The sequence below is a fragment of the Melopsittacus undulatus genome, chromosome 4, assembly GCF_012275295.1.
Source record: "Melopsittacus undulatus isolate bMelUnd1 chromosome 4, bMelUnd1.mat.Z, whole genome shotgun sequence".
In the NCBI taxonomy this organism is placed as follows: Eukaryota; Metazoa; Chordata; class Aves; order Psittaciformes; family Psittaculidae; genus Melopsittacus; species Melopsittacus undulatus.
The window spans coordinates 43,486,916-43,498,507 of record NC_047530.1 but is presented as its reverse complement, the minus strand read 5'-3'; the positions used below and the strand labels follow the sequence as shown (position 1 = coordinate 43,498,507).

Sequence of the window (11,592 nt, the reverse complement as noted above, 5' to 3'; positions counted from 1 at the left end):
CCTTTTTGTCAGCTGCACAGTTTGCTACAACTAGATTCAGTGGAAACCACGAAATCAGCATTCTTGGTCACAGCCAGTTTACAGGTCGGATGATGGGACACCAGTAGTGGCACTGGAGGTGAAGACACTGAGCAGGGTAGCATGGAGTCTCACCCTGAGGCACTACACTTGTTCCTGCTGACCTTACACATCAGGCTCCAGCGAGGGTAAGAACCAGCAGCACAACAGTTTTCTTTCACCTATTTGGGGCCGTGTTTTGGAAACATGATTTTCCTGTTTGGAAAGTGATGGGCCCTTTGACTGCTGCTCAAAACACTATCAATGATACCCTAGAAACAGCTTTATATGGTGGCACAGATAATAGCCTCATGATACAGTTTCACTGGCAGAACAAACCCACAGGGTTCTTCTGCAGGATGTGAGAAATAAAATTGTGCCTGTATGCAGAGACTGGGCACCTGGGCAAGTGTTTCATCATTCAGCCTATGTCACAGTGGTGTCTGTTGCAAGTGTAGCAGCAGGAATGCTCAGAAAACTGGCCCAAAACAGCGCTCACATGACAAAACCAGATTTTTGGTCTGCCCAAGGGTGCAAGTGGACGTTCAGTGCTCGCAGGTAAGCAGCGAGACAGCCAGGTCTGCTCTCCCCTTCCTCCCTGCTCGGCTCCCGCTCCAGCCTCTCAACACGGGCAATGGGGGTACACTGCAGCAGCTGGGCAGGGGTCCACCAGCCCCCAGGAGGGCCGAGGGCAGGGGCTAAAGAAGCGCCCACACCGGGCTCCCGGCCCCCGCAAACGCGATTCCGACCGGCCCACAGCGATTTCTGAAGACCCGCGGCTTTTCCTCCCCTCACAGCAGGCCGTCCCCAGTCTACCTCCACCGGAGCGCGGTGAAGCCGGGCTGCGACAACACCCCACAGTCCCGCAGCAGTCACCCGAGGGAAAAGGAACGAGCCGGCCGCCTTACTCAGTCGGCTCCATTCCCCACACAAATCAATGCAATCGTTTAGAACAGGCCCGATACTGTTCACAGCAAGCAAAAAAATGAAAAGGCGGAGAGGAACACGCAGCATGAACTTGGAGCCAGACCGCTGCCGCGCCTGCTTCAGACAGCAGCCCCAACAGCGAGCGACCAGCCCAGGCCCTCATAGTACAATCGCCCTGCCCTCCATAGACGTCTACCACGCTGCCTCCGCGGCTGTGTCCCCCACCCTGCTCTTATCGGTACTGCGTCCTGCCTTCGCCGCCCCAGCTGGCTCATAGGGCCACAGTAAAGGCAGCATGCCTCCTTCGGCACTGAGAGGTGGCGGCTGGTCGTGCTTCTCGATTGCTCAGGCAGTCTCCGGCCTTCCCCGGGAGGAGGACCTACTGAGTGGAGGCGGCTGTAGCAACAGAGGAGCTACCGGCGTGCTCGACCCGGGACAACCGGGTTCCCTCCCTCGCCGCGTTCCGCAGCTCTCACGCACCTCCCTATTAGCGTTACCGCCCCCGGGGCCCTGAGCAGCATGAGAGTAGTGGCTTTAATCAGGTAACGGACTTAGAGAGCTCCCATGTGGGTGAGCGAGGGGCGTTTCGCAGGCGGAGGCTGCGGCGGCAAAAGGCACGGGGGGAGGCTAAGAGCCCTCCCCCGTGGGGAGCCGCCCGGGGGTCGCGCAACGCCAGCGGGGACGCCTCCCCTCTCCGGGTCTCCCGCCTGTGTGCTTCCTGTCGTCGCATGTTGCTGCGCGGGGTTGCGGAGCTCCGGGGGCACCTCGCTCTGAGGTGGCTGCCCGCGGTGCCTGCTGCCCGAGGGCTGGCTGCGTGTGAGTGCCGAGGCTACGCGTCCTCTGCCTGCACGCACGGTGACGCTGCCGCAGGTTCTTCCTTGCTGTTCCCCTGTGCCCTGGATACTCAGGAGCAGCTAAGGCCTGTGAAAGAAACCAAACACCATGGAGGATTACTGCTCCCTGTTATCCCGAGCTTTCCCGTGTCCAGCGCAGGGAAACCGGGCTGTGGGCCGGTTCTTAAGCGATAGATTTTTCTAGTGTGTCTTTTGTTTTAACTTCTTTTTAAAAAGATGAAGCCCAGTAATTTAAATAGTTGCGGTTGGACACAGTCCTATCTGTGAGGGCCTGCTGTATTTGTTTCCCTCCAACCCCCCGCTTTTTGTCAGTTTCTGCACTTTTTCTACTGTGGATGTTTATTATTTATTTAGTTGTTGGGTTTTTTGTTTGTTTTTGTTTGGTTTTTGTTTTTTTAGACAGAGGTTAACACTAGGATAGGCATGTTCTGTTCTTCTGAAATAATACTTAAAATTCCAATAAGCTAGGAAACCTGTAAATGTGAAAAAGGATTGTGGGGACATGAGCAGCATTTTTTCATTTTTGGGTTCAGTAGTTATCTACTGAAGTCTTACCATTTAATGTATTAAATTCTGTCAGGCAGTGTCTTACCATGAAACCTTGTTGAAATGGGGATTTGGCCGCAACAATTGCAAATCATTCCAAACAACATCCAAATAGGAAAAAACACAGCAAATGTTATCTATGTTTTTCAAGATTTGCTTAAATACGGAGTAAGAAAATGGTTTTGGTGCTTTTTCTTATTTTATAGATACGATTTTTTGTCATGCAGGTTTATTTATTTTGATTTTTTTTTAAGCAGAGGAATGTGTTAAAAGGCAGGATGAAATAAAATCCTACAAACAGGTTTCTAACACGATTGCTATTTTAATGGGCAATTTTACAAGGACGGATTTAGTTTCAGTAATAGTTTTAAGAAGAGTTTTAAAGAGACATCAAAGTGTCTGAAATTTTTGTAACAGAGCTAGCCTCAAAGATCAGAGGGGAAAAAAAGTATTTGAAAAGTGCTTCTTACTTTTGGAAAGGTCAGGATTATGGAAAAACTAACTTAACCTGTTCCTTTTTCTCCTAAAATGTTGTCCACACTTGAAGTTAATAGTCTTCCCTTAAGGTGGTATTTATGAGGTATGCCCTGTATTGTATTTTGTGCTAAATCATAGCCATTATAAAGCCCGTCTTCAACCTGAAATACGATGTTTTTCAACTCCTTAATTTTTCTAGAATTTTCTTACTCTAAATGCTTACCTTTGTCAATAGAAAGGACTGTTGCTCAGAAGTCTTTTATAGACCCATATCTTTATGTTTACTGTACTTTTTTTTCTCCTGGTATTTTGTTTATATGTCTACCTATTAACATGCTCACAACATTGTCAAAACTAACCTTGACTGTAGCTAGAGTTTATACAGTTTTCTGCAAAAAAGGCCTTGTTGATTTTTTTTTGTGATAAGAATTAAGACATGTCCCCAAGTTACCTCACTACCTGTTTCATCTCTCTTCTTAGAGCTTTTTCTCTCTTCTGTTTTTTTTTTTTTTGTTTGTTTGTTTTGTTACCATCTATTAGACAACAGCTAGAGAAGGGCTGTCCTGAGTCCACCTACCTTCCACAACATGGGCTGTCTGGCTTCCATTGTCTTAGCCATCATGTGTTTTACAGTGAAGTTAGGAGACCTTGTAGGTAGACACCATTTTAGTTTGTTTCTTGGTATGGTCAGTTTTTAGGGCCATGGTAACATTACTACAGAAAATAAATAACAGTACAGTAGCATGTGATCCAGTGAGCAATTTAGATGGAGTAATGGGTGGTCAGTGTGGAAAATGTGAATATAGCTTCATCTTAACAGGTCTTTATTAATCTTTTCAAGTAAATAGAGATTTATTCTAGTGTCCTTTTAGGTTTTTATTTTAAAATAATGTTGAAATGCTGCAAACAGCATAGGCATTTATTACTATCATATAGTTATTTGTCTGAAGTTGTGTTTGGAGTTGAAATCGGAACTAGTGGGAGCTTTTTGTTTTTCAAGTGAAGTCATTCAGAAAGAAAAGAGCCTTTGTCTCATGATTCTGTTAAGCTTGAAATTTCATATTATGAAGTGAATAGGTTTTCAAGCTGTCAAGCACAGTATCCAGAATTAATGAACATCTGACTTTTTTTCTATTTTTTGTTCATATATAGGTTAGAAGAAAGTTGTGGGTATGCATGAGGATGAAGTCAGCTAGAGATGGAACCTTGAACTGGAATTCTATTGTCATATTTCCTTTTATAGTACTGAAACATAAGCAACTGCTTTATGAAAATCTGTTAGCTATGCAAGGATACCATGTTATTTATACTATTTTTACTTTTGGTTTGAGTTATACAGGAAATTCAGGTCAGCATATAAAATTTTAACATGAATAAAAGCAGAAAGTGAGGTGAATAGCTATATGGTTACATTTCTGTAACATACTTTGAAGCTCTTGCCTACTGGGCTAGATAAAAGTGGGAACTTTACACTAGAAATGCTGAAGAAGTTTGTTAGTAATAGGGTGGTTTCAAGAAAATCAATAGTCTACTGTAGCATGACTGTTTATACTATCTGTTCTCCTTTCCATGTCTTAGGGACTCTAAGACTACATGCATTTCTACAGACTTGGTCTAGATCTCTGTTCTAGTGCCAGCCCATGCCTTGGGTTTTGTGCCTTGGCATTTAAACTGCACAGAATCTCCACTTTCAGTTGTTTGAAGGCTGTGAGGCTGAATGTGGGTTTTGTAAGCAGTGTGTATTCTAGAGCACTTGGTTTTATTGTTGGGCTGTAACATTTCTTTTGATAGGGATTAAGATGCATGAAAGATACTGTATTTCAGTCACACCAGGAGAGCAGTATTCTTTCCTCACTGCTGGTGGAAAGGTTCTAGTAGAGGTTACATGAATGTCAAAATTAATTGTGTTTTCTGTGTTACAGTATTATCTTTTGGCCTCAGAAAAGAATATAATTCTGTTTTTCTAGTATTTTTTTTAATCAGCAGTAGTTATTTTATTTGCAGTTATGTGCAGTAAAAAATCTGCATGTTCATTGCAGTGTCAACTGAACCTACTGCATGTAATAATTACAGCTTTTGAAAACAGGAAGTACATTTAAAATGTCAAAACTTTAAGCAAAGTATCTATCCCATGAAGGATAAATGTAATTCCTAACATGAAAATTTTAATTTAAAAAGATTGCTAATGCTGGCAACTCTCTGGAGCAGATATTGTTATTTCATAATTCAAGTTATCTAGTAATGAGTACAAAGTCATTCATCTTTGGAGTAGAATATAGTCCTTGTTGTGAATGGATTCCAGTGTAAGTGACTGTTTTTCATGGAACCTCTCAGTTCCAAAATTACACAGATTAGTAATGAGATACAGAACTGGATGTGTGCTTTATGGATACTGTATGTAGGAACTATATACTAAATATATTCAGTAAATATCCTGTGATAAAGTCATCCTTTTCCTAATGGTTTGCAACTTTTCAGTTCTTTTCCCCAAAACTTTGTAACCAGCTCTGATGATACTAATTTTCAAGCCAATAGTTTTATCTGTACTTCTAATTGCTACTATCTTCCTTTTCTTACAGTGGTGGGAAAGACAGCTGTTATAATATGATGCAGTGTGCTGCTGCTGGACATCAGATTGTTGCTCTGGCCAACTTAAGACCTGCTGAAAACACAGGTATTAAGCCACATTTCTTAAAAAGATTTTACTTTTTATGTCTGTTAGAAACAATGTTAGAAACAGCTGTGCCTGAATTAAGTTTGTTGTTTTGGGTTTTTTTGTTTTCTTATGTGATGGTATATAGTTTTGTATATTGAAGGGCAATCTAGAAATCTTAAAAGAGGTAGAAAAAAATGCTATGGAAATGTATTAAATGTATTTTTCCTCCAAGGTGGGAGGAAAGATGTAAGAAAATGAAGATTAGTAAAGAAAGGCTTGCACAATTTGAGAAGGGGAGAATGCTGTTCCTGGTGCTAAACAAAGGGATTGTGTGAATTCAGTAGCACAAATAGTAAAAGGTGGTAGAGGATATCATCAAACAAAACAAACTATCTCTACAAATGCTATAAAATGGCATAAACCATTCCAGTTGCCAAAAATAGGCTGTTTTGATGTTGCTTATGCATTTTAGCTTTGTGTTTCTTCCTCTGTTATTCTAACCAGCATTTGTGAATTGGATAGAGGAACTGATCTGGGTTGGAATGGACCTTGATATGCTTTTTCCTGCATTTCCCCTTCCTTTTAGTTTGGGCCAGTTTTCTGATAGTTCCTCACAGGCTGTACCTAGACTTATTTCTATGAAAGAGAATGGGAGCAAAAGGAAGTCTATCAGTGGGGAGGTGAGAAGGTGAGCTGAGTACTTCTGTGTTTGACTAGAGCATAAATTGAACTTGAAGTGAGACTTGAAAAGGCAAGTGAGTTGTTTCCTGGTTGGTAGGCATGAACGTTAATGTGTGTTAACATAGGTTAACTGTTCAACATACGTTAAACAATTAAGTACAATACCTAGTAACTGTATAGTTATGTATACAACCATATATAACTTCCTGCCACATATACATAGGTATGTATGTTAGGAAGATACACAGAAAGTGAAGAAAAAAGGGAACTGATGGCATAAATGAGTCATGGTTGGAATTGGCAAATGCTAGGGACTACAGGAGCAGATTATTTTCTGGGTAGCTAAGACATAATCATCTCTAATCGTGTTGAAATATGTTGTCTTTAAACTAATTTATCCACATCAGAAATGTAGAATATTGTCATTAAAATAAAATGCTCTCTTTAAGTGTGTAGTTGGAAATTTTGTGGAAAGTTAATTGAGGTGCTTGAGGCAATAGCGAATTCTGTGCCATTTGTTTTATTTTATCATGTACCATTGTTGCCTAGAGAGTCTCAATTAATAAAGAAACTGTATTTTGAACTTAGTATCATTTTAAAGACCTCGTCATATTTGTGTATGTTGAAAATTGCTGAGTTTTGTTTTAAGTCAACTCTTTTGGATTACTTTGGTTAGCTGTGATTATGGGTTTGGATTTGCCTATTTTGAGCCAAAGCATATCTGTTGTATGGCTCCAAATGTGACATGACCTAATTGTTGCTTCACAAATTAGTCATCTTGATTAATAGTACAGACCATTTTCTTTGCAAAATGTGCAACATAGGTATACAGGGCAGATGTTTGATGTGTCTCTGTAAGTTAAGAGAAGTTCCAGTATTACAAATTAGCATTAAAATGGTGAATAGTGGTGATTTTACTAATAATAATGTATTGCTTTATCACTCTTTTCGAAAAATTATTAAAATATTTTATATGCAGTCTATCACATCATTGGAGGTTTGATTCTAATCTATGATGTCTGCATTTTAGCTCTTTTTTTCTTATCTGCTAGTTACAAACTGCTTGTAAGAAAATCCAGTTAAATTTTTCTCCTGGTTAAGAAAATAGTGGCAAACAGTTGATTTAATTTCAAGTTTAATTTTTAAAAGGAGTGAAGGTAGAAAGGACCTAGATATTATGACAGATGTCCTTTTCTTTTTGTGTATTAAGCACTGTCAAAACATTATAGCATTTTACTTTTATTCTACTTGAGCAGAAATAATTTCTTTTGGAAGACCAGATAAACAGTAAAGTTATTGTAAATTTTGACAACCTATTGCTTATTCTCAGTGTGGCGGTGCATTCCAACTTTCTTGCTCTAAGTATGTTGAAATGCATCTGGGTTTGTGCTCTGAGCTACGTTCCTATTAAAACTACCATATAAATAGGAGCAGGATTAGACCATTCTGAGATTTTTGGATGAAACAGGGGTAAATACTGAAGACGAAATAGCACAGTTTCCAAATAGATAACGTCTGTCTTCCTGTCCATACATCTGTTGGGTGGAGAAATCTTTTTTTTTTCTTTCCATGTTTATAAAGGTATTGCAACCAAACATCTGTTTGTGAACTGGAAAATATGAACATTCAAGTTTTCTTAGTGCTTTGTAGCACTGTGATTATCTGTAATTGCTGAAATATTGGACACACTATGATTGCTTCTTAACTGTTGCAGGGCAGACTGATGAATTGGACAGCTATATGTACCAAACAGTAGGACACCATGCCATTGACCTGTATGCTGATGCATTAGATTTGCCACTCTATCGTGGTTTCATAAAGGGTACCAGTATAAATACTGGAAGAGTGTATACCGCATGTCAGGAAGATGAAGTTGAAGACCTTTACCACCTCATGAAACTTGTCAAGGTATGCTGAATGAAGAGGGTTAAATAACTGAGGACTATTACATTACTTACTCATTTATGAACTTAAATAAGTTACCCACTTAGGCATTTAAGGAAAGCTTCGAGAAAAAAATGGAACACTTTTATGAGTTTTATTTCTTTGTTCTTTGCAGATATATAGTGTAACTTAATTTATATTCCCCAACATAAATCAGACATACTAATCCCAATTTCAAGCCAAAATTTTGTTCCTATTTGATAAAAACACCAGTAGCAAGTGCTCGGTATACACTAAAAAAAAAAAATTGTGAAAATTGTCTGTAAGAAAATGTTTATGTAGTTCCATACTTGAAAGAATGCATTGCTTGATTACTGGAATGAGAGATGTTTTGGATTTTATACATTTATTGATCTATGCAAAGTGACATCTAGACATTTCCATTTATGTATACTTAAGCTCTGTAAACCAGAATCTGTTATTTGTTTTTATGTTGCAGATCATTTGCAAAGTATTACAGAATATTTTAAAATGGTAGTTTTGATTCTAGTAGTCCTTTAACTCTGTTCTACTATATCACATAATAGCAGTAACATGCATCAATCCTTTTTAGCTATAAAACCAGTTAAAGGGAGGTAATAGGCCTGTTTCCTAAAACATTTGAAATTTATGCTCTGTTCTTTTCCAAAGTGTTTCTTGTGGTACTTTATTTTCCACCAGAATTAAATCAGATCTCATTGAAATAAATAGAAAACCTCCGATTGACTCCAAACTCCAATTGGTTTTACACAAAGTTTAAGTGAACATGCTATGTCTGTTCCAGGTAATTGTATTGATGTCTGCAGTGCACTGTACTAAAACAATACAGTGTTCTGAAAATCATATTAATTGCTATTAAAAAAAAAGGTAAATCCATTTTTAATTTTATTGATCAAACTGGTAGACTGCTTTCTGAAACTTCAGCTGAAGTTATTTTTAGTTTTCTATTCAGGTATTAAACATTTTCTCACCCCCTTTCCTCCACTGAAATGAGAATTGAGATTCATGAACCTAAAAGCTTCAGGCTTGTTCTTTGTTCAGTTGCTTGTGGACTGAGTGCAGAGTGCTTTCTGAACCATGATGGAGTCAAATGTTACATCTTGTAAACATTTTTGACAGGGAAATCATGTTTCTCTAAATAAAATTAAGATCATACACCATAGTGAGACTATGAAGTAGGAGAATAGTGCATATAGGCTGTATGGCCTCAAGCTGTGCCAGGGGAGGTTTAGACTGGGTATTAGTGAAAAATTCTTCACTGAAAGGGTTGTCAAGCACTGGAACACGCTTCCCAGGGAAGTGGTTGTGTCGCAGTCCCTGGAGATACTGAAAAGATGTGTAGAGGTGGCACTTACGGACATGGTTTAGTGGTGGTGGCAGTGTTAGGTTAAAGGTTGGACTCAATCTTATGGGTCTTTCCCAACTTAAATGATTCTGTGATTCTGTGATTATACTATAGAGTGCTTTACAGAGGTTTTAAATGGAATGTGCATATCCTGCAATACAGAAATTGAAAGAAATATGGTACAGCAGTTTTAAATTATCTTTGAACTATGGTAGTATTAGAGATTAGAAGGACCAGTATATGCTGTCTCTTAAAGCTGCATACTAACAGCTTTCTGCCGCTGGGTGAGATAATAAATTACTGATCAATTTAATTAAAAATGGGCAGATTAGTGGCAATTAAGATGATACTTCCTTTTCGATTCTTGCTGTCGTTGGAGAAATGGATGCCTGATGTAAATTAATCCTAATGTTAAATCTTGACAGATTCTGCTTTGGAAGTTTGTACATTATAATTATAACTATAGTCAAAAGAGATGTTATCAAGTTGTCTGGAACTAAATAACTGCTTTTTTCCTGTATGGCAATAATAATTTGACTGTATGATATTTTAAAGATATAAATATTAACAATATACTGCTTTTATATTAGACTTCGAATAACCATGTCTTTACAGTCAAACCTATCTATGAAATTCTGGTGCAAAAAATTTCAGTAGAAATCTTGCATATTCTGATGCAACATTATCAGTGGTATGTAAAGCAGCTGTATTTGTTTTTCTAGTTTTAAAGAAAAGATATGAAAAACTTTCCTTTGTGTATTAACAATAACTTTGAAAGCTTTATATTTTTACTTTTTCACATTGTTTTATAACTGTAGTTTTGTGGCTTTCTAAGTTCTAATGGCTGAGGATTTTGCTTTGGGATTTTTTTCCTCCCAGGTGTTAATAGTTTTAAACAGAGAACTTGATTTGCATTCTGTTGAAGGGAGGGAAGGAATTCTGCAGAACCCTTGTTAAAACTCGTCCTTGAGTGGACATAATTTCAAAACACTGTTCAAACTAATGTAGCTCTTTCTTTTCTGTCTTAATGGCTTGGGCCCAAGAATACATGAAAGGTGTGTCTAGATCGAAATCACAAAATGTGCCTCACTTTGTTTGTAAACAATACTTGTATTGCAAGTTCTTCCTTATTAAAATATTGAAACAAACCTTATTTGAAAAAACTAGTATGAATTCAAAAGTATTTGGTGTTTTTTAAAAACAATGTTACAAGAACAAGATTTCCAAAAAGTTAAATATTCCTCTGCAGTGCTAGAAAACCCAGGGCAACTGACTTCTAGTCTGTGGGACTCAGAAAGTGATATTGACTGTGAGTGACTGTAAACCTGCAAATTTTATTGTCACAAGCCCGGATGATTGATAAGTATGAAGGAAATTTATATATTTGCCTAATGCCCTGCTTTAGATTCTGTATTCTGTACACATTGTGCACCATATTGGAGTATGTGCTTGATGTCTAAATGTATTTTACTATTCAGCCCTCACCTGATAGTGGAGTATTTACTTTGGGACATGTAAATCCTGAACTCCATGTTATTGAATTAGGCATTACAAACACCCTGATTTGTCCATGTTTGTTCCTTTGTATATTGGAGATTTTTTCCAGCAAAGCATGTAAGGACTACTTTATTAATTGTCTGGATTATCCTTCAGGGTCTTACCAGAAAATGCGTGGGAAAGCTGTGTTTATTTTGCTTCAGTGGTTGGAAAGACTGGTGCATGGAGGCATTTTTATGAAACTTTCCTACAACATGCTTCTTAATATAGGCATATTTAACCGCTTTCTCCCCTTTTCAGTGTAATTATGATCTTGTCCATACAGTACATTGATATTTCATGCAAGCGCATACAGAAGTGGTGTTAGATAGGTTGCATGTTGTTTTCTGTATGCCATGGAACTATGGCTAAACTTTTGTTAGGGGAGTGATTGTAGCAACTTCCAGACTATACAGACTAATGCAGGATAATTCATTTCAGTTCTGGTAATTTATTTCAATGTCAGTAGACAGTTCTGTCCTCTTCCAAGTTTCTTGCCTTATCTCCTCTGCTCTGTGAAGGCTTTTCCTTTATTTGGTAAGTTTCCATTGCTGGAGTAATTTGTAGAATTCTTGAACTTGATAAAAATG

The 11,592-nt window shown here is 38.6% G+C and overlaps 1 protein-coding gene across 1 annotated transcript in view; it reads left to right on the top strand.

The window, feature by feature from the left end:
- Positions 1 to 1,381: 1,381 nt before the first annotated feature.
- The window catches only part of DPH6 (diphthamine biosynthesis 6), a 205,307-nt gene continuing 195,096 nt past the window's right edge, over positions 1,382 to 11,592 (top strand). Inside the window, exons 1-3 of the mRNA XM_005149286.3 lie at positions 1,382 to 1,526; positions 5,441 to 5,535; positions 7,913 to 8,106. Of these exons, the coding sequence (XP_005149343.2) occupies positions 1,504 to 1,526; positions 5,441 to 5,535; positions 7,913 to 8,106 (312 nt within the window). The 5' untranslated portion in view covers positions 1,382 to 1,503. The remainder of the gene's footprint in view (positions 1,527 to 5,440; positions 5,536 to 7,912; positions 8,107 to 11,592) is intronic.